The following is a 26413-nucleotide window of genomic DNA, read 5'->3' on the forward strand; positions in this document are numbered from 1 at the left end:
TAGCGCAAGGGAGGGCGGGAAAGGAAGGGGCGGGGGAATGCCAGGGCGAATCTATAAAGGGCGTCATCCGGCCAGTTCTCTTCTCAGAAGCGCCGAGAGCGCGGCCGGGACGGTTGGAGAAGAAGGCGGCTCCCGGAAGGGGGAGAGACAAACTGCCGTAACCTCTGCCGTTCTGGAGCCCGGTTACTTATTTATTCGTTACCCTTTCTCTTCTTCCTCCCCCAGAACCTTTTCCTTTCCCTTCCTCTTTTTATTTTCTTTTTGGGAGACGAAAAATCTCCGGAAAGGCGGAGGAGAGCTCCTTTCACCCCTTTTCGTTTCCCCGCCTCCTTCCCTCCCCCACCTTTTCCTCCTCCGGCTTTTTCCTCCCAACTCGGGGAGGTCCTTCCCGGCGGCCGCCCCGGCAGGGTCTGAGCACCTAGGTGCAGGCGGCGCAGGCTTTTTGTAGTGAGGTTTGCGCCTGCGCAGCGCGCCTGCCTCCGCGATGCATGGGGGTGGCCCCCCCTCCGGGGACAGCGCATGCCCGCTGCGCACCATCAAGAGAGTGCAGTTCGGAGTCCTCAGTCCGGATGAACTGGTAAGCGGCTCTGCCCTCTTACTCCTCCTCCCGCCCGCGTGGCGGGCGGGGCTTGACGGCCGCCGCGGAAACTTGGCGCATTTCCCTGCCCAAGGAAGACAGGCGGGGAGGATGGGTCAGCGGCGCCAAGGCAGTGCAGAGTCCAGCCTCGCGGCCAACGAGAATTAAATTTTCATAGGGGGTCAGCAAGCTTAGCGCTGTGTCCGAGCTAGGGGCCGGGCCGCAGGAGGGGCTGGAGGGTGAGAAGGAGGGCGAGAAGGTTGATTGGCTCCACACCGCAGTTACCGACGTTAAAAGATATCACACCAATCCTTTGGGTGAGAAGCCGAGCTCCAGATTTTTTTCCCTCCCCCTCTACAATTATTAATTGAGCACCTGCTACGTGATAGACGTGACAGACGGTGGGGATGCAGAGCTGAACAAGACAAAGACCCTGCCTTCTAGAGCACTTTCTTTGGGAAGGGGCAGGGGAGACAGACAATAAACACGAATAAATGAATGAACAAGATAATTCAGTTAAGGGCAAGTGCCTTGCATAAAGTGAAACGGTGTAATGCGATGGAGAGTGACCGAGGTGAGGCTGCTTTAGATGGGATGGTGTCAGGGTATGGGAAGGCCTGTTTGAGGAGGTGACATTACTCGAATGATGAGAAGCAGCCAGTCTCCTAGGCCATAGATTGTAGGTCAGTAGCTTTTCAGGCAGAGGAAAGAGCAAGTGCAAAGTGCCTGAAGGAGGGAATAACTTGGTGTGCCTCGGGGGCTGAAAGGTGGCCAGGGTGGCTGGGGTGTAGTGGGTGAGGAGAGTATTAAACCATTCTTGGGGAAGCATGAGGTGGGCAGTCCAGGTGGGATATTATAGATCATGGTAAGGAATCTGGATTTCATTCTATTTTCAGTAGGAAGTCATTGGAGAATTATAAGCAGGAGAGTGATATCAAGTTTACATTTTTTAAAAAATTACTACTTTGATGGTCCTGTGAAGAACTGACTGGGGAGGAGAACTAAGAATGGAAGCAGGAAAGATCAGGGAGGAGGGAGAGCTGTTGGCCCTTTGGACGCCTTTGTGGAGCAAACTGGAGGAAGCCAGTGGGCTGGAGAGAATGGAATTGAATGGCTCTGTTTGTGGATGGAGACAAGTTTGCTAGAGGAGGAGGCTCAGCTGTAGGAAAGTTGTGTCAGGAGTTAGAACCTCCTGAACTCAGACCACACCGAATAAATTCCAGATGGGGTTGAGGTTGAAATCTAAAAAACAAAACTGTAAAACACTTGAAAAATGCAGAAGGCTTTTGGGGGCTGATACCAGGGACAGAAACCCTTAACCTTCTCTAACCCCAAGTCTTGACTTGATTTCACTTCATAGCTGGTCAGTACCTGAAAGGATTAGTTTTTCTCTTTATTGTTTCCTCAGTAGAATGTAAATTTCATGAGTGACTTTGTATTCACTTCTTTCTCCAGCATCTCAAATAGTGCCTGGCACATAATAGACATGTAATAAAAGTTACTTGAATAAATGAGTGAACGAAATAATTGTACAGGTACATAAAGATACATGTAGAAGGATTTTTATTTCAACATTGTGTGAAATTATAAATCACCTAATTATTTATTAGTAAGGATTCTATTGAATAACTCAGGGTTTATTACAATAGAACAAGACCTTCCCAGTAGGTTAAACCCCCTGATCGCCTGTTCCCAAACTGCTGAGACACCGCAGCAAACTCACAGGGGCCCAGTGAGAGATTTTAAATTTTTAAGAGAAGCACGGAAGCACAGCTGCGTTTGCCTGATGCCCTGGGAACTACTAGGTTGGGCAGTTCCCTTTCAGCGTTAGGTGGCGCCAGATCCCTTCTGATGACGTCATATCTTTGTGAAGCTGGGTTTTTAGCAGTTGCTAAATACTGGGCAAAAATCAGTGTAGAACAAGAGATAAGAGTGGTGCTGGGGTGTGGATAAGGCCAAGAAGAGTTAGAGAATACTTTATAAAGAGGTGACATTTGAACTGGGTCTTAAAAATGAATAGAAGTTTGTTGGAAAGGCGGGCATGGGAAGAAAAGGAATTTTGAGGAATCTCTTGTGGTTGGAGCATAAATGGTGAGGACGGGGGACCTCGGGTGTCTAACCTGTTATCACGTGGGCAGTGAGAACCAGTGTTTGGATGAAGGATTGGGGGCTAAAGTAGTTTGTGTATAATTCAAAATCCAAGTTATGGTAGAGGGTTAGTCCAGAACATTCCAGGACAGCCCCTGGTCCAGTCTCAATGCCCGGAAGCAGAGGGAGTCCTTAGAAGGTGGCTGGCTTGGTGAGCACGGACTTGGAGCAGCGGGAGGTGAGAAGCTTTGAGTGTTATTTTCCTTAGGCCTCTCTCTAGTGACTCTTCTGGCGGCCAGATTCAGGTCTGCTCCTGCTCTTCTGTGTTTCATTCACGGTGAGCAAACCCCCTCTTTGTGTTTCTTATCAGACACGATGCAGCTGATGGGGTTCCAGCTTTGTGAATTTAGTCACCACAGGCCTGTCTCCCTGAGATTTCATCAGGTCATCTTGACGAGCGTGGTGGATGTTCAGAACCTCTTAGCCTTGCACCTGTTGACCATTTTGGTTTCCACCCAGCAGTGACTAATTAGATCCGTTATGAGAGGATTATTGGTTTGACTGTAAGCGAACAACCTTCTGTCTCTTTTCAAGTTCTTTTTTTTCTTTTTTCAAGTGCTTCGAGGGCACTTCCCTGCAATGGAGGGTCCTAAGGCAGTTTAGTTCAGTTTAACAAACAATTATTGAGAGCCATCGGGTCCAGGGTGATAGAGGAATGCTACCTGCCTGAGAGATGCTTATAATCTATGGGGAAGACAAACCGCAGTGGATCATTGCATTGCATTATGAGATTTGCAGTGATGGAGTGATTATGGAAGCACAGAGTGGGGCTCACCAGTCTGGCTAGCGAGGCTGTGGAAAGGCTTCTTGGAAGAAGCAGTGCCTGAGCTGAGTCTTAAGATAGCAGTTTGTCTTGTGGGGAGGGCATCCCAAGCAGAGATACAAAGACCCCATGTACAAAGACCCCAAGTAGTGGAGCACATATGCTGGGGGATAGGGGGGCTGCTGGGGACTCAGCTACTGATGTGGAGGAAGAAAGGAAGGTGGAAACATCATAAAACTCTTTGTAAGCCGTCCTGCTGAATTTGGATATCATTCTGAGAACAAGAGGGCATGAAGATTAGATTTCCAAATTAGAAAGAGCACCCTGATCATAGTCTGGATGGGTAGGAGAGAAGGGCTGGTGACCCATGGAACACTTGGATACATACCACAAAGGACAGGCCTGAGCTAGGGCAGTGGGCGTAGGGATGGAGCAGAGGGGCAAGATTCAAGAACTGTTTGTTCAGGAGGTAAAAATAACCTGTACTTGGTGAATGATTGGATAATAACAGCTGTCATATATTGAACACCTATTCCATCCTGGGTTTAAGCAGGTTAATTAAATCCTTAATGGTTATATAGATGATAAGTGACAGAGCTAGAATTGCAAATTAGAGGTCTCTGACTCCAGGCCATGCTTGTTCCACTGCTTTATGACTGTGGGTAAGGAAGGGTAAGTGTTGGTTTCTGACTTGAGTTCCACTACCTTAGATGGGGACTAAAGGAAAAGGAGAGATTTTTGTGGAGAAGGGAGTTTGCTTTTAGACATGTTGGATTTGATTTATCAGGGGGATATCTACAGGGGGTTCAGTAGGTGGTTCAGTATGTTAATCCGAAGTCCAGAAGAAAGGTGAGGCCTGGAGGGTAGAGATTTGTTGTGAGTAAATAGTGAGAATCATGGCATAACACTTGGGTGTGATGAGAAGTGTGGATGAGCTAAAACCTTGGGGAGTGGCAGTGTTTAAGGAGCAGACCAAGGCACCCATTTCCCCTTTGGTAGCCATGAGTTTGTTTTCTATGTCTGTGAGTCTGTTTCTGTTTTGTAAATAAGTTCATTTGTATCATGTTTTAGATTCCACATGTAAGTGATGTTATATGATATTTGTCTTTGACTTCACTTAGCATGATAATCTCTAGGTCCATCCATGTTGCTGCAAATGGCATGATTTCGCTCTATTTTATGGCTGAGTGGTATTGTGTTGTATATATGTACCACGTCTTCTTTATCCATTCATTTGTCGATGGGCATTTAGGTTGCTTCCATGTCTTGGCTATTGTAAATAGTGCTGCTTCAAATCCTAGAGTGTAAGTAATTGTTTCTGCTGCAGTATAGTAGAATGGGATGAGCATATGTTTGGGATCGCAGGGGGGTGGGTTTGACTTCTGCAGGCTCCTTGAGATTGAGGCCTTGGGCAGTCACTTTACACAGCCTCAGGTTTCTCATGTCTAAGAGATAGGAATTCACTCCTAGAAGGTTAGTGGTTAGGGTAAGAGAAACAAGATACATTAGGTACGTTTGGTACGTGGCATGAAGTTGACACTAAGATAGAAAAATTCTTAAATTCTTCTAAGGTCTTCCCTCTGGAAGTTTAGCAGCCCAAAGCTTAACTAATTTTAAAGTTCTTGGTTTTCAGTGTGTGAAAAGATGCCAAAGGTTTCCTTGAACAGCCTTTAGCTCAGAGCAGAAATCTCTTCTCCAAGTTGTACCTACTTCTGAGCCCGTCCTTCCCTCCCTTTCCTCCACTGAATTGGTCCCACTGAGTCCTGGCTCCACCTCTCCCAGGATTCTGGCCTTGGCTCTGCCTCCATCTCTTGAGGCTCCAGGGTTCACTTCTGCTCCAGATAATTTTCAACAACCTCTGCTCTAGCGACCCCCTCTCCTGTTCTATCCTAAAATATCTGAACATGGAAGGGTTCAGGTTGACCCAGGCCCTTGAGAAGGAGGAGGTGACAAGGATGGGGGCAAAGAGTGCCTAACTTTAGGAGCATGTCTTGGGCAGAACACCTGGGCTGTCATGATGGGGGTGCCTTACAGGGAGGTTCTGGCCTTGATTTCAGCTTTGGGAAAGAAACAAGGCATTGAATTTTTCCCTCTTGAAACAACTTTTATTTCTTTTGCTGTTAAATTCTGTAGATGACAGTGACCTAGAATTCAACCCAGTAGGATATCCAGGGTTCAAGTCCTAGAGGTAGGTGACTTGTACGGAGCCCAGAGTTGACCACACACTAGTCTGAGCGCCCCTTCCCACTCAGACAGTGACTGGAACGAGCTTTTGACTTGCGATATTTGACTTTGGCATTTCCACAGTCAAATATCACACACGCTGACCCCCATTTCCCTCGCTTCAGGCTAAACCTGCTTAGTTCTTCTGTAAGTAGTTTGGGGTTCTTTAAGGCCTTAGTACAGAGCTCCCCAGCCACGAAGTCTGGAAACTAGGAATCCTATTTAGTTGTTATTGGCCTTTCTTGTCTGCAGAAACGAATGTCTGTGACAGAGGGCGGCATCAAATACCCAGAGACCACCGAGGGAGGCCGCCCCAAGCTTGGGGGGCTGATGGATCCGAGGCAGGGGGTGATTGAGAGGACTGGCCGCTGCCAGACCTGTGCAGGTGAGCACTGGGGGGCCAGCACAGGACCCTAGAGGGAGGGAGAGGCTTGTCCTTACAGAAAGCCAGGACTGGGGGTGGACACCTGGAGACCTGGTCTCTGAGGTGAGTGCTGGGAGGAAAGTGTTGTATGCATGTCCCCACAGGAAACATGACAGAGTGTCCTGGCCACTTTGGCCACATTGAGCTGGCCAAACCCGTGTTCCATGTCGGCTTCCTGGTCAAGACGATGAAAGTTTTGCGCTGCGTCTGCTTCTTCTGCTCCAAATTGCTTGTGGACTCTGTGAGTGGGAGATGGGCTCTGGCCGGGGGGCGGGGTTGCTGGGGGGTGGGCAGGGGAGCAGCCCCAACTGACCCCGCTCTGCCTTGTCCCCAGAACAACCCGAAGATCAAGGACATTTTGGCTAAGTCCAAGGGGCAGCCCAAGAAGCGGCTCACACACGTCTATGACCTCTGCAAGGGCAAAAACATCTGCGAGGGCGGGGAGGAGATGGACAACAAGTTCGGCGTGGAGCAGCCTGAGGGCGATGAGGATTTGACCAAAGAAAAGGTAGCCGGGGCTGCCCAGACTCTTGGGAGGGGCTGAGGGCTGGTCCCAGAGGCCCGGAGGGTGGAAGATGGGGAGGCAGTGGAAGCAGCAGGAGCCCGAAGGTCATAGAAGAGCGGGAGGGGCTGGCCCGGCCAGGTGTTGGGGGAGAAGGCCCGACCTCTGGGCTCTGATGGCCCCTCTGTCTCCTTGGAAGGGCCACGGCGGCTGTGGGCGGTACCAGCCCAGGATCCGGCGCTCCGGCCTGGAGCTGTATGCAGAGTGGAAGCATGTCAACGAGGACTCTCAGGAGAAGAAGATCCTGCTGAGTCCTGAGCGGGTGCACGAGATCTTCAAACGCATCTCAGATGAGGAGTGCTTCGTCCTGGGCATGGAGCCTCGCTACGCCCGGCCCGAGTGGATGATTGTCACTGTGCTGCCCGTGCCCCCGCTCTCTGTGCGGCCCGCCGTTGTGATGCAGGGCTCTGCCCGCAACCAGGTCAGCGCCTTCAAGGCCCTGCCGCTCAGCTAGGCCAGGTGTCTGCGCGGAGGGAGGCCCGTGGTGGGGGCGAAGGCGTGCGAGGGTGACGGACAGGTCACCTGGGCCTGAAGATACCCTGCCACTTGCTGGCTGTGTGAGCTTTAGTGAGCCCCTTAAGGAGGTTAGAGCTCACAAAGGTGCTTCTGGATCTGTGAACCGAGGGCCCGGAGCTGCCGCCCAGGGTGGTGTGAAGGGAGGGTGAGAGGCACCGCGTGCTGGCACGTGCAGGCCGAGCGCTCAGGGTTGGCTGGATTGTGATGGTTCTGACTTCCTGCCTCAGGATGACCTGACACACAAGCTGGCCGACATCGTGAAGATCAACAATCAGCTTCGGCGCAATGAGCAGAACGGCGCAGCTGCGCATGTCATCGCTGAGGACGTGAAGCTCCTCCAGTTTCACGTGGCCACCATGGTGGACAACGAGCTGCCTGGCTTGCCTCGTGTGAGTGGACGGGCTCCCTGTGCCCAGCGCCTGGAGGAAAGGGGGGGGGCCCGGGGGGGGGCCAGTGCTGACTGCTGGGGTGCCCCCCACCCTGCGTTTCCTCACAGGCCATGCAGAAGTCTGGGCGTCCCCTCAAGTCCCTGAAGCAGCGGTTGAAGGGCAAGGAAGGCCGTGTGCGCGGGAACCTGATGGGCAAGCGGGTGGACTTCTCGGCCCGCACTGTCATCACCCCCGACCCCAACCTCTCCATTGACCAGGTTGGCGTGCCTCGCTCCATTGCCGCCAACATGACCTTTGCGGAGATCGTCACCCCCTTCAACATTGACAGGTGTGCTCAGTTCAGAAGCCCTGCCTGGAGGGGTCGGGGAGGGTGGGGGGAATGGGCTCGGAGCAAGAAGAAGAGAGTGTTGAAGTTTATTATTATTGTTATTATTATTATCATTGTTTTTTTAAAATTTCTTTTTGGCTTCGTTGGGTCTTCGTTGCTGTGTGCGGGCTTTCTCTAGTTGCGGCGAGCGGGGACTTCTCTTCGTTGCGGTGCGCGGGCTTCTCATTGCGGTGGCTTCTCTTGTTGCGGGAACACGGGCTCTGGGTGTGCGGGCTTTCTCTAGTTGCAGCATGCGGGCTCAGTAGTTGCAGCACCCAGGCCCTAGAGCACGCGGGCTTCAGTAGTTGTGGTGCACGGGCCTAGTTGCTCCTCGGCATGTGGGATCTTCCCAGACCAGGGCTCGAACCCGTGTGCCCTGCATTGGCAGGCAGATTCTTAACCACTGCACCACCAGGGAAGTCCCAAGTGTCGAAGTTTAGAAGTTTGGGTTCCCACTTGGGGCTTTGGGGTGAGGGTGGCAACGAGGGCTTTTTTGGGAAGCATTTTGTTCATTGCATCCCTTTCCTTCCTAGACTTCAGGAACTAGTGCGCAGGGGGAACAGCCAGTACCCAGGGGCCAAGTACATCATCCGGGACAACGGTGATCGCATTGACCTGCGTTTCCACCCCAAGCCCAGTGACCTTCACCTGCAGACTGGCTATAAGGCATGTAATAGGCCAGGGCCTCTCTTACCTGAGCAGGAAGCTTTCTGGACTGGGGGCCAGCTGGAGTGGGCCGTCTGAGGCGGTCCTGTTCATTAGAATCCAAGCTTAAAAGACTCCTGCTGTCCTAGGCAAGCTTGTAGCTGCCAGCCCTTGGCATTCAAGGTGGGGGTCACGTAAGCCCACGGGCAGCAAGAGGGACACGGGGCAGAAAGAGGTCCGGGGGGAACAGAGCAGAAGGCTTCATGTTCGGAGTCTCTCTCGGTTTTCTTTCCCAGCTGAGTTTCCTGAGGTCTGGGGACTACGTCTTTGTTTTCTCTGATAGCCTGGAATCTAGCCCAGGGCCTGGCCCAAAGCTGGTGGTTGATAAGCGTTTCAAGTGAAATAACACCACAGTGTCGTCTGTTTCAAAGCATCTTAGGTCCCCTATCACTTCATTCTTAGCATACCTCCTTCACTGAGGTTCTTCCCACACCTCACCTCCTCAGGTGGAACGGCACATGTGCGATGGGGACATTGTTATCTTCAACCGGCAGCCAACTTTGCACAAAATGTCCATGATGGGACATCGGGTTCGCATCCTGCCCTGGTCTACTTTTCGCTTGAATCTTAGGTCAGTCCGCCGGCTGGGGCTGGGCTGGGCTGGGCTGCTCCCTGGGTCTCACTGTGGCATCTTTCCAACTCACTTCCCTCTTTGACTAGTGTGACAACTCCATACAATGCCGATTTTGATGGGGATGAGATGAACTTGCACCTGCCACAGTCCCTGGAGACGCGGGCTGAGATCCAGGAGCTCGCCATGGTGCCACGCATGATTGTCACCCCCCAGAGCAATCGCCCAGTTATGGGCATTGTGCAGGACACGCTGACCGCAGTGCGCAAATTCACCAAGAGGGACGTTTTCCTGGAGCGGGTGTGTGGTCCCTGGCTCGGGGAAACCTGGCCTGGGTGGGCAGGGGCCCAGCACAGCAAGGATGGGGGGAGGAGCAGTGACTTATGCCCTGACTTGCTCTGCGCTAACCTGTATGTGAGATAGCAGAAGGAAAGGGAGTGAGCAAAGATCGAGGCCAAAAATGGTGTATGGCTTTAGCTCCCCATTTAATTTCTTAAAATGTCATGTAAATTTAGGTATCATCTGGAAAGTAAAGGCGAAGAGAGAAATAAGACTTTGTTGAAATTCTGTTTATTTCTTTTTTACTTTCTCTTTATTTTCTAATTATTAAAAGTAATTTGTACTTATCGTTTAAAGAAAAAATCCCAAAGTCTCACTATCACAGTTAAGTTTTTAGTAAAAGTTTGGAAAACACTTTTCTTGCCATCTCTTTGCCTTCAAAGTCTGGCTTTCCCCTTTGGGCAGCAAGGCCTCCCCTGACATTCCCAAGAGGTGAGACCTCCAGTTCTGACTTCTTGTCTTTCCTGCTCTTTTTCTCCAGGGGGAGGTGATGAACCTCCTGATGTTCCTGTCCACGTGGGACGGCAAGGTCCCACAGCCAGCCATCCTGAAGCCCCGGCCCCTGTGGACAGGGAAGCAGATCTTCTCCCTCATCATACCCGGCCACATCAACTGTATCCGCACCCACAGCACCCATCCCGACGATGAGGATAGTGGCCCTTACAAGCACATCTCTCCTGGGGACACCAAGGTAGGGCCTGGCTTCTGGATGTGTGGGGAAGGGCTTTGGACATGGAAGCCACAGCAGGGGCTGTGAATGGTGCTCTCTGCAGGTGGTGGTGGAGAACGGGGAGCTGATCATGGGCATCCTGTGTAAGAAGTCTTTGGGCACATCAGCTGGCTCTCTGGTCCACATCTCTTACCTAGAGATGGGTCATGACATCACCCGCCTCTTCTACTCCAACATTCAGACTGTCATTAACAACTGGCTCCTCATTGAGGGTAAGCCTAGGAGCTCTACCAAGTCCTCTATAAATCCTGTCCGTCTCACTTCTTACTGCTCTTCTTCCATCCCTTTCTCTTCCCCCCCTTGGATTTGGTCCCTCCATCTACTCTGTTGGCTGTGATTCCATCCCATGTTTCTTGGGAGTCCAAAGAAGGTGTTGCTGATGCTTCTTTTTATTTCTAGGTCATACCATTGGCATTGGGGACTCCATTGCTGATTCTAAGACTTACCAAGACATTCAGAACACTATTAAGAAGGCCAAGCAGGATGTAATAGAGGTGAGAGGGAAGGCTGGGCAAAGACTGAGTAAGAGGCTCTCAGTGGCTTTGAACTGAGGAGTGAAGGGGACATTGGGATTAGAGAGACGGGGACCAGAAGAGGTTGACGTCTTCCTGAGAACTCAGCCTTCTCCTGTGCACCCAGGTCATCGAGAAGGCCCATAACAACGAGCTGGAGCCCACCCCGGGCAACACTCTGCGGCAGACCTTTGAGAACCAGGTGAACCGCATTCTCAACGATGCCCGAGACAAGACTGGCTCCTCTGCCCAGAAATCCCTGTCTGAATACAACAACTTTAAGTCAATGGTTGTGTCCGGGGCTAAAGGTTCCAAGATCAACATCTCCCAGGTGGGGAGCCTTGTCTTTCCAGAACTGGGGCCACACTGAAGGTGGGGAGGAGGAGGGAAGGGGTGTGCTGCTGGGGGAGTTGGGGGAAAAGTATGGGGAACTCTCATTCTCAAGGCAGAGGGAGTTGGATGCACCCCACCTTTTCTGTTCCCCAGGTCATTGCTGTCGTCGGGCAGCAGAACGTGGAGGGCAAGCGGATCCCGTTTGGGTTCAAGCACCGGACTCTGCCTCACTTCATCAAAGATGACTATGGGCCTGAGAGCCGTGGCTTTGTGGAGAACTCCTACCTGGCCGGCCTCACGCCCACCGAGTTCTTCTTCCATGCCATGGGGGGTCGTGAGGGGCTCATCGACACAGCTGTCAAGACTGCTGAGACTGGTGAGGACTTCGGATCCAGGACCCTTCCACGGGCTGGTCCCAGAGAGGACCGCAGGCAGAGAAGCCCCTGGGGAGTTTGAGCGGGGTTCTCAGACTAAAGTCTTCTATCCCCAGAGAAGTAATTTTGACCTTTGTGGAAAGAATAGAGACTAAAGGTCAAGAGTTAGGCAAACACTCTTGTTCTGGTTGCCGTGCAGCATTCCATGACGCAGGGCTAGAGCCTCAGGGTCTCTGCTCCTGACCTATCACATGGACGGTGTTTCCTAAGGGTCTCTACTGGGCCCTGGGTCCATCTGGTGGTGGGCATGGCTTTCACTGAGAGGCCTTGGGGATGATAGGCTACTAGCTGGCTCTCCTGAGGACCAGAGTGGCCAGCAGGTCTTCTCCTGAGATAGGGAGGCTCCTCTTCTTGCTCTGGGTCCCTCAGTTGATTCCCTCCCCCCTCAGGGTACATCCAGCGGCGGCTGATCAAATCCATGGAGTCGGTGATGGTGAAGTATGATGCCACCGTGCGGAACTCCATCAATCAGGTGGTACAGCTGCGCTATGGCGAAGACGGCCTGGCGGGCGAGAGCGTTGAGTTCCAGAACCTGGCTACCCTCAAGCCTTCCAACAAGGCTTTCGAGAAGAAGTGAGGAGGCGGCAGGCGGGTGGTTCTTGCCCCTTGCTCAGGGCCAGAGTTGTAGGGGTTCTCCTCCCCCCACACGGTGAGATCACCTGGACCGTGTCTTGCAGTGGACCTTATACCGCCCCTTCCCCACCCATCTGGCAGCAGCTGCAAGATGGGAGAGGACGGATGGAGACCAGAGTTGAGACCCGTCCCCACTTTGTACAGAGGGGTGGGCATAAGCTCAAGTCCCATTGGACATCCTTGGGTCTGGATCTTGTGTTTCCCCGCCCAGGATTCTTCACAGCCCTATTCCTGTGGGCTGCAGACCTCAGGAGCCTCACACTGTTCCTTGATCAGGGCCCTCCTGCCCCTTGACTCCACCCCTGTCACCTGCAGGTTCCGCTTTGATTATACCAATGAGAGGGCCCTGCGGCGCACCCTGCAGGAGGACGTGGTGAAGGACGTGCTGAGCAACGCACACATTCAGAACGAGCTGGAGCGAGAATTTGAGCGGATGCGTGAGGACCGGGAGGTGCTCAGGGTCATCTTCCCAACTGGTGACAGCAAGGTGCGTGTGGGCGGGAAGGGCTGGGCTGGAGAAGTGCTGGCCCTGCATGGCTGTCCCTGACTTGGGGTCCTGCCTCCTTCCCTCCTGCCTCAGGTTGTCCTCCCCTGTAACCTGCTGCGCATGATCTGGAACGCTCAGAAGATCTTCCACATCAACCCTCGCCTCCCCTCTGACCTGCACCCCATCAAGGTGGTAGAGGGTGAGTACCTGCCTCAGGACCACCAGGCCAGGCAGGCTCTGCTGGCAGCGTCCTGGTCTACAACCTCTTCATCCCTCGTTTGGCCCTTAGGTGTCAAGGAGCTGAGCAAGAAGCTGGTGATTGTGAATGGGGACGACCCACTGAGCCGGCAGGCCCAGGAGAACGCCACCCTGCTCTTCAACATCCACCTGCGGTCCACGCTGTGCTCCCGCCGCATGGCTGAGGAGTTTCGGCTCAGCGGAGAGGCCTTCGACTGGCTGCTCGGAGAGATCGAGTCCAAGTTCAACCAAGCCATTGTGAGTGTTGTACTCCTCACCCCAGCCTTGGTTCTGTCCTCTGATCCTTTGATTTCTCTGGGCTCTGAGAACAGCCCACCTCTGCCCATAATTGCATAATAATAGATCTCATTCACTGAGACACTGCTGTGAACCAAGTCCTGTGTTGGAGGCTTTATACCTTTATTCCTTAGCAGTCTTAAGAAGACCCTAGTAGGAGAGGGGCTGTTAGTCCCATGTTGCAGAGACAAAAAGTGAACCTTGAAGAGGCCAACACATGAAAAGATGCTCAATATCAGTAGCCGTCAGGGAAATGTAGTTCAAAACCACGATGAGATACCACTTCATGCTCCCTAGGGTGACTAAAAGAAAAAATAAACAAGCGTTGGCGAGGATATAGAGAAATTGGAGCACTCATACACTGCTGGTGGGAATGTTGCAACTGCTTTGGAAAACAGTCTGGCAGTTTCTCAAAAGTTTAAACATAGAGTTACCATATGACCCAGCAATTTCACTCCTAGGAATATGTCCAAGAGAATAGGAAGCACACGTCCCCACAAAAACCCATACAGAGATGTTCGGAGCAGTATTATTCATAATAGCCAAGCAGTGGAAACAACCGAAATGGTCATCCGTTGATGAAGGATGAACAAGATAAGGGAATATTATGCTGTGGTAGAAAGTAATGAGCTGTCAAGGCACAAAAAATGACAGTGATCAACTTTAAATAGTATTACTAAGTAAAGAAGCCAGTCTGAAAGGGCTACATACTATATGATTCCAATTAAAAGATTAAATTTTGGGGACTTCCGTGGAGGTCCAGTGGTTAAGACTTTGCACTTCCACTGCAGGGGGTGTGGGTTTGATCCCTGGTCAGGGAGCTAAGATCCTACATGCCTTGTGGCCAAAAATCCAAAATGTAAAATAAAAGCAATATTGTAACAAATTCAATAAAGACTTTAAAAATCGTCCATGTCAAAAAAAAACTTTAAAAAGAAAGATTAAATTTTATGGTATGTGATTATATCTCAATTAAAATAATGCATTGGGGAGCTTCCCACTTAGAAGACTATTATCAAATGAATATTTACCCTGTAACTTTAGCACCCAGTACTTTTGGAAATGTGGGGTTTAGATGACATAGCCCCTATCCCTGGGTGTGCAGCGCGGCGGGGGCTAAATGGCGGGTGTAAATTGAAATGCCGTCTGAGGAAAGGGATGATCAAATAAGACCCTGATTTATTTAAGTCTCTGCCTTTTCCAGACACCTCTGCCCAGCCCTGACAGTGTCTCACTCTCATTCACCAGTGGGGAGGGATTTGCTCTCTGAGGCTAGCTCTTCTTACTCCCCAGGCCCATCCTGGGGAAATGGTGGGAGCTCTGGCTGCACAGTCCCTTGGAGAACCTGCCACCCAGATGACCCTGAACACCTTCCACTATGCTGGTGTGTCCGCCAAGAATGTGACGCTGGGTGTGCCCCGACTTAAGGAGCTCATCAACATTTCCAAGAAGCCAAAGACCCCCTCACTTACTGTCTTCCTGCTGGGCCAGTCTGCTCGAGATGCTGAGAGAGCCAAGGTGCGGCTTAGGGTAACGGGCTACCTGGCAGGAGTAGGAGGGGACTCCTTCCTTAAGTAAAGGGTTTGGCAGCCCCTCTGCAGGTGGGTTTGAAGAGGCCTTTGGAGCCACCCAAATGCCTGTCACGAATCCCTTTTTTTCCCCAGGATATTCTGTGCCGCCTGGAACATACAACGTTGAGGAAGGTGACTGCCAACACGGCCATCTACTATGACCCCAACCCGCAGAGCACGGTGGTGGCAGAGGATCAGGAGTGGGTGAATGTCTACTACGAGATGCCTGACTTTGATGTGGCCCGAATCTCCCCCTGGCTTTTGCGGGTGGAGCTGGACCGGAAGCACATGACTGATCGGAAGCTGACCATGGAGCAGATTGCCGAAAAGATCAACGCTGGTGAGGCTGGGAGGTCCTGCCTGGGCTCCCCGCACTCCCTGTGCTGTCCCCGTGCTCTCGTCCCAGACAGGGCGCCCACACCCACCACCTTCCACTCACTGGCTCTGCTCCTCCAGGGCACCTCTTCTCCAGGTCCCCTCTGCACTGCTTTTTCCTTCTCATCGTTTCCCCTCCCTCTTTCTAGAAGGGTTCTGTGGGAAGGAGGGGAAAGCCAGAAGAGAGCCCATATGGGGAGAGCTGTGGATGAGCCGTGAGCAGAAGCAGTCCTGCAGCTGCAGTTGTTCTCATTTTCCCAGGTTTCGGTGATGACTTGAATTGCATCTTTAACGATGATAATGCAGAGAAGCTGGTGCTTCGTATCCGCATCATGAACAGTGATGAAAACAAGATGCAAGAGGTAAACGGGACCCAAGCAGAAATTTATACGTCAGACATAGAAAACCGTTAAATCTGGTTCCTGACCAAAAACATTAAAATGAAAGCAGCGTTGAGTGCCAGTCACACCACCTAAAGTAGAGATGGGGGGAGGGTGGGTAGCAATGATCTGCAAAACTTTTAGCAGCAAAAGATCTTTGAAATGTGAAGTAGCAGCCATATAGATAAAACAGACGGTGCTGGGAATTCCCTGGCCGTCCACTGGTTAGGACTCCGCGCTTTCACTGCCTAGGGCGCAGGTTCAATCCCCGGTCGCGGAACTAAGATCCAGCAAGCTGCGGGGTGCGGCCAAAAAAAAAAAGCCCCAAAACAGACGGTGTTGATTTGGGGGTGTCCCATAGCCCGGTCACTTGTCTCTCTCCTCCCTGCGGCTCCTGTGTGAGGGCAGGTCGGACAGTAGGAATTGCTGTGTCCTAGGGAAAGTGGTGTGACAGCGGGTGAAACAAGACCCAGGAAAATGTTTGATCAGTGACTTCACTCCTGGGCACGGCTCCTAAAAAATTGTTCAGGGCTTCCCTGGTGGCGCAGTGGTTGAGAATCTGCCTGCCAATGCAGGGGACACGGGTTCGAGCCCTGGTCTGGGAAGATCCCACATGCCGCGGAGCAAATGGGCCCGTGAGCCACAACTACTGAGCCTGCGCGTCTGGAGCCTGTGCTCTGCAACAAGAGGCCGCGACAGCGAGAGGCCCGCGCACCGCGATGAAGAGTGGCCCCCGCTTGCCGCAACTGGAGAAAGCCCTAGCACAGAAACGAAGACCCAACACACCCAAAAATAAATAACAAATTAATTAATTAATTTAAAAAAAAATTGCAAGGGCATTCATTAAAAAAAAAAAAAAAAAAAAAAAAAAAAAAAAATTGTTCAGCAGATGTGGATACCTTAATAATAAAAACTCAGAACTTACTATTGAACTGGAGGAGAGTAGATAAGAATGTGTGGATACACGTCCATTAGAGATCACACGTCAAGGCGTTAGTGGGCGGGCGAATGCTCGGTGAGTGCCAGGACGAGAGCAGAGGTGCTGTGCGCTTTGTTACAGCCCTTGGAGCACGCACACAGAGTGGGAATCGTGTTAAGGTGGTGGAGTGTGGCTGCCTTTTCTGAGGTTTTTTTAAATACCGTCGTAAAAACACGATAGAAAGTAACCTCACTGGAACTGAAGAGGGCAGGTCTGGGCCACACCTGGCTCTCCAGGTCAGGCTGTGGTTTGGGGTGAGGGCGGGGAGAGACCGGAGGATCCTAGGAGGGCTGACTCGCTCTTGTTGCAGGAAGAAGAGGTGGTGGACAAGATGGATGACGACGTCTTCCTGCGCTGCATCGAGTCCAACATGCTGACAGATATGACCCTGCAGGGCATCGAGCAGATCAGCAAGGTCAGCCGTTCCCTCCCTGCAGCCCGTCCACCCCCGCTTCCCTCCCTCCCCACCCCCACCCGCCCAGCCTGAGCTCGCTCTGTCCCCCTGCAGGTGTACATGCACTTGCCGCAGACAGACAACAAGAAGAAGATCATCATCACAGAGGACGGGGAGTTCAAGGCCTTGCAGGAGTGGATCCTGGAGACGGATGGCGTGAGCCTCATGCGGGTGCTGAGCGAGAAGGACGTGGACCCTGTGCGCACCACGTCCAACGACATCGTGGAGATCTTCACAGTGAGCCCCTCAGAGCCTTCTTCCCAGAGCTCAGCCTTCTTACCGGGTCCCTCTGGCTCAAGGCCTCCTCCCTAGGTCTCGGGCAGTGGTTGCGGTCCGTGCTCTCCCCTCAGGAGAGGGGTTGGTCAGGTGGTTTTATGCCTGAATCCACTTTTGCGTCTGGGCTTCACTGACTCCTGACTGTCCCTCTGTGGATCTGGGTGGTGGCGGCAGCGGGAGGAGAGCAGTTACTCGGTCTTGACCCTTCCCCCACCCCCCCCAATCCCCATGCCAGGTGCTGGGCATAGAAGCCGTGCGGAAGGCCCTGGAGCGGGAGCTATACCACGTCATCTCCTTCGATGGCTCCTACGTCAACTATCGGCACTTGGCCCTCCTGTGTGATACCATGACCTGTCGTGGCCACCTGATGGCCATCACCCGACACGGAGTCAACCGCCAGGATACCGGACCTCTCATGAAGTGCTCCTTTGAGGAGACGGTAATGGCAGGAGTTCTGTGCAGGTGGAAGGAGAGAGAGCAGGGAGGAGGGACTGCTGTGGGAAGAGGGCATCCTGCACTGTGTGTGATGGGCCTCGGTGCGGTTCCATTGTTGGGTAGGTGGCTGTAACAATGGTGGGACATGGTGGGGCGGGGTCTGACGGCACGCCCCCTCTTCTGAGGTTTAGGTGGATGTGCTTATGGAAGCAGCTGCACATGGAGAGAGCGACCCCATGAAGGGGGTGTCTGAGAACATCATGCTGGGCCAGCTGGCTCCAGCCGGCACTGGCTGTTTTGACCTCCTGCTCGACGCAGAGAAGTGCAAGTATGGCATGGAGATCCCCACCAACATCCCTGGCTTGGGAGCTGCCGGACGTGAGTACAAGGGGCTACGAGGAGGAGGTGGGGCGGTGGGGAGGATGCGTGTGGGCGCGGCCGCCAGTCGCGGTGCTGTTCTTTGTGGGTCACTGCGTGCCTCTCTGCAGCCACCGGCATGTTCTTCGGCTCGGCCCCCAGTCCCATGGGAGGAATTTCTCCAGCCATGACACCCTGGAACCAGGGCGCAACCCCAGCCTACGGCGCCTGGTCCCCCAGTGTTGGTGAGTGGCCAGCCGGGAAGACAGCCCTCTGGGTGATTCAGAGGGCGGTGGGCTGGCCTCATGAGGCGTCCCCATGTGGAGACGCTGGGGGCTCTGGGAGTGTGTTGGGCTCCAGCTCTGGTTTTAACTAACGTTTCTCTCACTTCGCAGGGAGCGGGATGACCCCGGGGGCAGCCGGCTTCTCTCCCAGTGCTGCTTCAGATGCCAGTGGCTTCAGCCCTGGTTACTCCCCGGCCTGGTCTCCCACGCCGGGTTCCCCGGGCTCCCCTGGCCCCTCAAGCCCGTATATCCCCTCACCAGGTGAGTTGTCCTTGTCTGTCAAGGCCAAGTTCATTTCCTCCTTGATCTTCCTTCTGGGTGAGTCTCTCCATCACTTAATGCCTTTCTGCTTCTCTCCCACAGGGGGTGCCATGTCTCCCAGCTACTCCCCAACGTCGCCTGCCTACGAGCCCCGCTCCCCTGGGGGCTACACGCCCCAGAGTCCCTCTTACTCCCCCACTTCACCCTCCTACTCCCCTACGTCTCCATCCTATTCTCCAACCAGCCCCAACTACAGCCCCACGTCACCCAGCTACTCCCCGACCTCGCCCAGCTACTCCCCGACCTCGCCCAGCTACTCCCCGACCTCGCCCAGCTACTCCCCGACCTCGCCCAGCTACTCCCCGACCTCGCCCAGCTACTCGCCCACTTCCCCAAGCTACTCGCCCACATCACCTAGCTACTCGCCCACCTCTCCCAGCTACTCGCCCACCTCACCCAGTTACTCGCCAACTTCACCCAGCTACTCGCCCACCTCACCCAGCTACTCGCCGACATCTCCAAGCTATTCGCCGACATCACCAAGCTACTCACCAACTTCCCCAAGTTACTCACCCACCAGCCCTAACTATTCTCCAACCAGTCCCAATTACACCCCGACGTCACCCAGCTATAGCCCAACATCCCCCAGCTACTCACCGACTAGTCCCAACTACACACCAACGAGCCCCAACTACAGCCCAACCTCTCCAAGCTACTCTCCGACTTCACCCAGCTACTCCCCGACCTCACCAAGCTACTCCCCTTCGAGCCCACGATACACACCACAGTCTCCCACCTATACCCCGAGCTCACCCAGCTACAGCCCCAGCTCGCCCAGCTACAGCCCAACTTCGCCAAAGTACACCCCAACCAGTCCTTCCTACAGCCCCAGCTCACCGGAGTACACCCCGACCTCTCCCAAGTACTCACCTACCAGCCCGAAATATTCGCCCACTTCCCCCAAGTACTCTCCTACCAGCCCCACCTACTCGCCCACCACTCCAAAATACTCACCGACATCTCCTACTTACTCACCAACCTCTCCGGTCTACACCCCAACCTCCCCCAAGTATTCACCCACTAGCCCCACCTACTCACCCACCTCCCCCAAGTACTCGCCCACCAGCCCCACCTACTCGCCCACTTCTCCCAAAGGCTCGACCTACTCGCCCACCTCCCCTGGCTACTCACCCACCAGCCCCACCTATAGCCTCACCAGCCCAGCCATCAGTCCCGATGACAGTGATGAGGAGAACTGAGGGTGAGCACTGCGCAGTGGCACCCGGCTAGGTGAAGGGCGGCTTCAGTGTGTTCCGCAGTCCTCCCCTCCCCTGTGGGGTGCAGGCCCCGGTCCAGCTCCCTTGTACATAGCTCCTTGTGACAAAGTTCCCTGTTGAGGTTCTGGTCCCATTTCTGCCGGGGCTTTTGTCTTGTTCTCCACTTGTGCCGTCTCAGAACCCACTCGCCTGCAGTGGTGTTCTCCTTCTTGCCCTACCTACCTGAGGCCTGTCCCCAGATCCAGGATCCTCCTTGCCTATGGCTTGATTCGGGGGGTAAAGGGTATTTTAACTTTTTTGGGGTAATTCCTGCTCTGGGTCGTTACATCTGATCCTCTGGAAGAACAAAGCGAAAGCTGCCTTTTGTTTGTTACTTTTTGAAGTTGAAATAAAGTTTACTAATTTTGACCAGAAGTGTGGCTGTTGAGTGCTTTATTAGGAGGCAAGAATATCCAGGCCCCTACTCCCTGCCTGGGCTGCTCTTCCATTTATCATGTTTTAGCTGATCCCTGCTAATGGGGCAGGGGCAGGAAAATGAGCACAGACAGTACATTCACCAAACAAACACCTACTTTGTGCCAGGCTTTGCTCTGTCCCGGCTTTGTGGTTGAACAGATAGAGGCCTTGTCCTGCATTAAAGCAATATTGACATAACATCTTTTTAACCGATTTTACTGATTATCATAATATGTAATTTAGAAAAGTACAGAAAGGTGCAGTACAGAAGCAGAAAAATTATTGCCCTTAACACCACCACCAGGAGGCATGTTTTCTTTGGGTATTTTTCCTACCTGTTTCTCAAGTCACTTCTAATCAGTCTTTGTTTTGGCCTCAAACCAACAATGAGAAGATTATGGTTACTAGGATATGTATTAAAGCTGAAGTTAAAGAACTTGGTGATAATTTGCTATTTTCAGTTGGCCATTTCATATTTTGTTTCATTAGTTCCTTTTTTTTATTTTGGCCATGTGGCTTGCAGGATCTCAGTTCCCTGACCAAGGATTGAACCCAGGCCCATGGCAGTGAAAGCCCAGAATCCTAACCACTAGGCCACCAGGGAACTCCCTGAAATATTTCAAAGGATAGTTTAGAAAGTAACATGGGGACTTCCCTGGTCATCCAGTGGGTAGGACTCTGTTGCTCCCAATGCAGCGGGCCCAGGTTCAATCCCTGGTCAGGGAATTAGATCCTACATGCATGCTGTGCAACTAAGAGTTCGCATGCTGCAACTAAGAAGCCTGCATGCCACAACTAAGAAGTCCGCATGCTGCAACTAGAAGATCCCACATGGGGCTTCCCTGGTGGCGCAGTGGTTGAGAATCTGCCTGCCAATGCAGGGGACACGGGGTCGAGCCCTGGTCTGGGAAGATCCCACATGCCGCGGAGCAACTAGGCCCGTGAGCCACAACTGCTGAGCCTGCGCATCTGGAGCCCGTGCTCCGCAACAAGAGAGGCCGCAATAGTGAGAGGCCCGCGCACCACGATGAAGAGTGGCCCCCACTTGCTGCAACTAGAGAAAGCCCTCGCACAGAAACGAAGACCCAACACAGCCATAAATAAATTAAAAAAAAAAAAAAAAAGATCCCGCATGCCATGTGCTGCAACTAAGACCCAGCACGGCCAAAATAAATAAATAAAAATAAATATTGAAAAAAAGAAGAAACATGGCCAAGATCTATTAACTTATCACTAAGATTATAGGCGGTAGATACCATTTTGCAGTATTTAATCCAGATCTTAAATTGTTTTGAAAGAGATGACTTGTTTTTATAAAAGGGTATTATAAAAGATCCAAGCACGGTAGAAAAAAGAATAACATCTTCCCAATCCCCTGAATTACTGTTGGCAATTGGCGAACATAATTCCAGACAGCTCTTTCACCGTATAGAATGATAGAAAGTTAGATAGAAAGAAATGGCTTTTTTCCTTGTGATGAGAACTCAGGATTTACTTTTTTTTTTTTTAAGGTTTTTTTTTTAAGATTTCTTTTTTTTTTAGTATTTATTTATTAGGTTGCATTGGGTCTTAGTTGCAGCAGGCGGGCTCCTTAGTTGTGGTATGTGAACTCTTAGTTGCGGCATGCACGTGGGATCTAGTTCCCCGACCAGAGATCGAACTCGGGCCCCCTGCATAGGGAGTGCTGAGTCTTAACCACTGCGCCACCAGGGAAGTCCCAGGATTTACTTTTTCAACAACTTTCCAATATACCATACAGCAGTGTTAACTATAGTCATCATGTTGTACATGACATCCCCAGTACTTATTTATCTAACAACTGAAAGTTTGTACCTTTTGACCACCTTCATCTAATTCCTCCACCCCATGCCCCACCCCCATAACCACAAATCTGATTTCCTTTTGTATGAGTTTAGTTTGTGTTCTATTTGTTTGTTTTAGATTCCACATGTGAGATTATATAATTTTTTGGGGGGTTTTTTTTGTCTGCACCATGCAGCATGAGGGATCCTAGTTCCCTGACCAGGGGGTCGAAACTGAGCCCCCCACAGTAGAAGTCCCAACGATTGGACGCCCAGGGAAGTCCCTGTATAATGTTTCTTTTTTCTCTGTTTGACTTATATCATTTAGCATAATGGCCTCAAGGTCCATCCATCTTGTCACAAATGGCAGTTAGGGAAGTGAAATCTGCCAGGGTGAGGCAAGCACAGTGCTCGCCACAAGCGCAAAATTTAAGGGGCAACAAAAAAAACACATAATCAAGATAAATAATATTTTAATGCAATATTTAAAACATCAAAATTAATGTAAAAGTCCATGATGAATGAAATAGTAACAGTTTAAATTTAAAAAGGATCCAGATGAATGATTTCCCCCCGTTTGCCTCTGGCCCCGATGTGACTTGGCATAGCCCTGGTCTTTGCAGGTGTAGTTCTGTGGTCTCACTTCTCTTTCGAGGACTCACAAAGCCTTGTTTGCTTGTGCGTTTTACAGCTTTAGATTGTGAGCTGCTCTTTTTCCTTGGAACTTTATCTGTGGGAGAACTTTGAGTCCTTGATCGAAGTGGCATACCTATAGAGAGAACGTGTATTTGCTTTCTCCTGGCGCGTGGCTGCACTAGCAACCTGGGAACCCTTTGCATTTTCTAAAAATTAATTAATTAATTTGGCTGCGTTGGGCCTTTGTTGCTGCGTGCGGGCTTTCTCTAGTTGCGGCGAGCGGGGGCTACTCTTTGTCGCAGTGCGCAGGCTTCTCATCGCGGTGGCTTCTCTTGTTGCAGAGCACGGGCTCTAGGCACGCGGGCTTCAGTAGTTGCAGCACGCAGGCTTTAGAGTGCAGGCTCAGTAGTTGTGGCGCACGGGCTTAGTTGCTCCGCAGCATATGGGATCTTCCTCGACCAGGGCTCGAACCCGTGTCACCTGAATTGGCAGGCGGATTCTTAACCACTGGGCCACCAGGGAAGTCCCCAGTTATGTACTCTTATCAATGTATTTAAATGGCTCATCTGTCGTCTTCTTACCACTGCTTCTCCGCTGTCATCTTTTTTATTCATCTGTCAGGAATGTTTTTCAGAAAAGGCTCATAATTGCCTCATTATAGTCCCTTAATCTTTTACTCTGAGACTATCTTCCTGTAGCCTTCAAAATTGAAGCACATCTTGGCTGGATATTTCTTTCCCTCACAATTTTGTGGACATTGCTTGATTTTTGTATTGGTTAGGTTCTCCAGAGAAACAGAACCAGTAGAATGAATAAATATATATAAATAAATAAATATATATATATATATAAATTCATAAATAGGTAAATTCATATATATATATATATATATATATACTATGAGGAATTGACTCAAGGCTCAAGAATTATGGAAGCTGAGAATTCCCATGATCTGCCATCTGCAAGCTGGAGACCCAAGAAAACCAGTGGTGTAATTCAGCCCAAGTTTGAAGGCCTGAAAAGGTTAGATGAGATGTCACGGCTCAACCAAGTGAGGCTGGAAAGAAAAGGGGTGAATTTCTCCTTCCTCCATCTTTTGTTCTATTCAGACCTTTGATGGATTGGATGATGCCATCTGCTTTACTGAGTCTACCAATTCAAATGCTAATCTCATCAAGGACACCTTTACAGACACACTCAGAAATAATATTTAATCTGGGCACCCTGTGACCCGTCAAGTTGACACATAAATTTAACCATGACCAGTCCACCCCTTTTCAATTTGTACCCATATGCACCTCTTTAAACCGTACTTAATCTCCAAATAAAGACAATAACAAGATCATAATTCCATGATACAACTGTCATGTGTACAACTGAAAATACACTAACCCCTTCCCCAGAAGAAGAGGTGAAGTCCTTGAGTAGTGTTTACTCTTCTTGATACGCCATAACTTAAATACTATGATGTAAAATTAACAATACTTAAATACTATGATATAAAGTCAGTACATCTTATGTTACATGATAAGGGAATAAGAGAGGAAAGAAAACAAAGAGAGATACACATACACAAACATATTCATAAAACAATGAGGAAATATTCATAACAGGTATAGTCCTCATTTCTGTAACTAGCCATGGTATTTACAACTACCTTCTACTACCCATTCTGTATTCCCTTTGCCTTCAGCAAGCAACTCAGCTGGTCATGGTTCTTTACTTGGTGGGGTGACCCAAACCTTCATTCTTGAAGGGGCTAAACCATTACTAATCCTTCCTCAATTGGATTGTTGTCATTTTCCATTGACTTTAATTACAAGATATGTTAATACTAAGAGATGCCCACACATATTCTTCCTTACCTCCATTGTGGATAGTAGTCCAATTTCCGCTTGGCAGTCTGGATCAATCACCCCAGCTAGCCAACACCATAACTCCCTTCTTTGCCCATTGAGTGAGAGGCATGAGATGCCCAAAGTGGCTGGGTGGCTGTCTTAACTTCCAGTTCAATGAAATCATTGTTGAGTCTCCTGGTGGAAGCATCCTTCCCTCTGGAACTAAGACCTCTAGGTCAGCAGAGCATAAAGTCATAGGAACAGGAAGCAAAAATTTTGCTGGTGAGTCATTAGGGGTAATAGTGAGTGGTGCCACTCCCTTGATTCCTGGACCCATGAATCCTGGCTATCAGAGAATCAGCACCATATATCAAAGGCTGATCCAGAGCACAGACAGCCTCCTAAAGAACCTTGCCCCAGCCCTGCAAGGTATTGCCACCTAGCTAGCACTGTAACTGAGCCTTCAGAAGGCCATTACATAGTTCTTTCAAGCCAGTTGCTTCAGGGTGGTGTGGAATATGGCAAGACCAGTAAACTCCATGAGCATGGTCCTGTAGCCACACTTCTTTGGCTGTGAAGTGAGTTCTTTGATCAGAAGCAATGTGGTATGGGGCTTCCCTGGTGGCGCAGTGGTTGAGAATCTGCCTGCCAATGCAGGGGACACGGGTTCAAGCCCTGGTCTGGGAAGATTCCACATGCCGCGGAGCAACTGGGCCCGTGAGCCACAACTGCTGAGCCTGTGCGTCTGGAGCCTGTGCCCCGCAACGGGAGGGGCCTCGATAGTGAGAGGCCCGCGCACCGCGATGAAGAGTGGCCCCCGCTCACCGCAACTAGAGAAAGCCCTCGCACGAAACGAAGACCCAACACGGCTAAAAATAAATAAATAAATAAATAAATAAATAGAGTAGCTATAAAAAAAATTAAAAAAAAAAGAAGCAATGTGGTATGGACTACCATGACATGTGGATAAGTCCAGGGATGGTAGTTTTGGCAGAAGCATTGCATGCAACATTGCATTTTGCCAAACATATCCAGAGGGTCTATTCCAGTAAGAGTAAAACACTGCCCCGCCCATGGTGGAAGCCATCCAGTGTCATCAACCTGACAGCATCTCTCTGTCACGGACACTTCAGGCACCATTGGATCTGCTGGATCCTGTGACCCGAAGGGCAGAGCAGCCTACACAGCAGCCTGGACCTATCACACAGCCTTCTCTTGTTCTGGACCCCACTGAAAACTGCTTTTTGGGTCACTCAGTAAATGGGCCAAAGTAACGTACCCAAATGAGGACTATATTGCCTCTAGAAGCCAAAGAAGCCCTCTAGGCATTGTGCCTCTTTCTTTGGATGTGGGAGGGACCAGATACAACGACTTATCCTTCACCTTACAAGAGATATCTCAACATACTCCACACCCCCTGGACCCCCAGAAGGCCCCTGAATTTTAGTTGGATTTATTCCCCACCCTACAACACACAAATGTCTTACCAATAAGTCTAGAGGAGCTGCTACTTCTCACTCACTAGGTCCATAATGTCACTAGGTCATAATGTCATCACTGGTATAGACCAGGGTGATAGCTTGTGGAAGGGAAAGGTGATCAAGATTCCTGCAAACTAAATTATGACATTGGGCTGGAGAGTTGATACATCCCGGAGGTAGGATAGTGAAGGTGTATTGCTGAGCTGAAAGCAAACTGCCTCTGGTGAGTCTTACGGACAGAGATAGAGAGAAAGGCGTTTGCTAGGTCAATAGCTTCATACCAGGTACCAGTGGATGTGTTAAC

At 51.0% G+C, this 26413-nt stretch overlaps 1 protein-coding gene across 2 annotated transcripts; it reads left to right on the top strand.

Moving 5' to 3' along the window:
* The first annotated feature begins 85 nt into the window (after positions 1 to 85).
* POLR2A (RNA polymerase II subunit A) lies at positions 86 to 20310 on the top strand. Of its 2 annotated transcripts, XM_036836208.1 has the most exons (30): positions 99 to 577; positions 5622 to 5676; positions 5964 to 6096; positions 6240 to 6376; positions 6470 to 6643; positions 6837 to 7118; positions 7441 to 7602; positions 7710 to 7930; positions 8503 to 8635; positions 9121 to 9245; positions 9335 to 9545; positions 10066 to 10275; positions 10358 to 10526; positions 10714 to 10808; positions 10954 to 11157; positions 11313 to 11535; positions 11983 to 12166; positions 12542 to 12713; positions 12807 to 12912; positions 13003 to 13208; positions 14541 to 14765; positions 14912 to 15158; positions 15455 to 15555; positions 16863 to 16967; positions 17061 to 17243; positions 17518 to 17721; positions 17909 to 18095; positions 18206 to 18319; positions 18470 to 18619; positions 18722 to 20310. In XM_036836208.1, exons 3-30 carry the CDS (start codon positions 5970 to 5972, stop codon positions 19876 to 19878), a joined length of 5814 nt encoding a protein of 1937 aa, XP_036692103.1. In that variant the 5' UTR covers positions 99 to 577; positions 5622 to 5676; positions 5964 to 5969; the 3' UTR covers positions 19879 to 20310. The 2 variants fall into 2 exon arrangements, with proteins under 2 accessions (XP_036692102.1, XP_036692103.1); XM_036836207.1 differs by lacking the exon at positions 5622 to 5676 and having other exon boundaries at positions 86 to 577.
* The last annotated feature ends 6103 nt before the right edge of the window (positions 20311 to 26413 follow it).

Source organism: Balaenoptera musculus, chromosome 20, assembly GCF_009873245.2.
Source record: "Balaenoptera musculus isolate JJ_BM4_2016_0621 chromosome 20, mBalMus1.pri.v3, whole genome shotgun sequence".
Lineage (NCBI taxonomy): Eukaryota > Metazoa > Chordata > Mammalia > Artiodactyla > Balaenopteridae > Balaenoptera > Balaenoptera musculus.

Bases quoted from the DNA above. Each gene is read 5' to 3' on its own strand.
- POLR2A (XM_036836207.1), top strand. From the start codon at position 485: ATGCATGGGGGTGGCCCCCCCTCCGGGGACAGCGCATGCCCGCTGCGC. The intron at 8,636-9,120 runs GCATGTAATAGG...TCACCTCCTCAG, and splicing joins ACCTGCAGACTGGCTATAAG to GTGGAACGGCACATGTGCGA. The intron at 10,276-10,357 runs GTAGGGCCTGGC...TGCTCTCTGCAG, and splicing joins TCTCTCCTGGGGACACCAAG to GTGGTGGTGGAGAACGGGGA.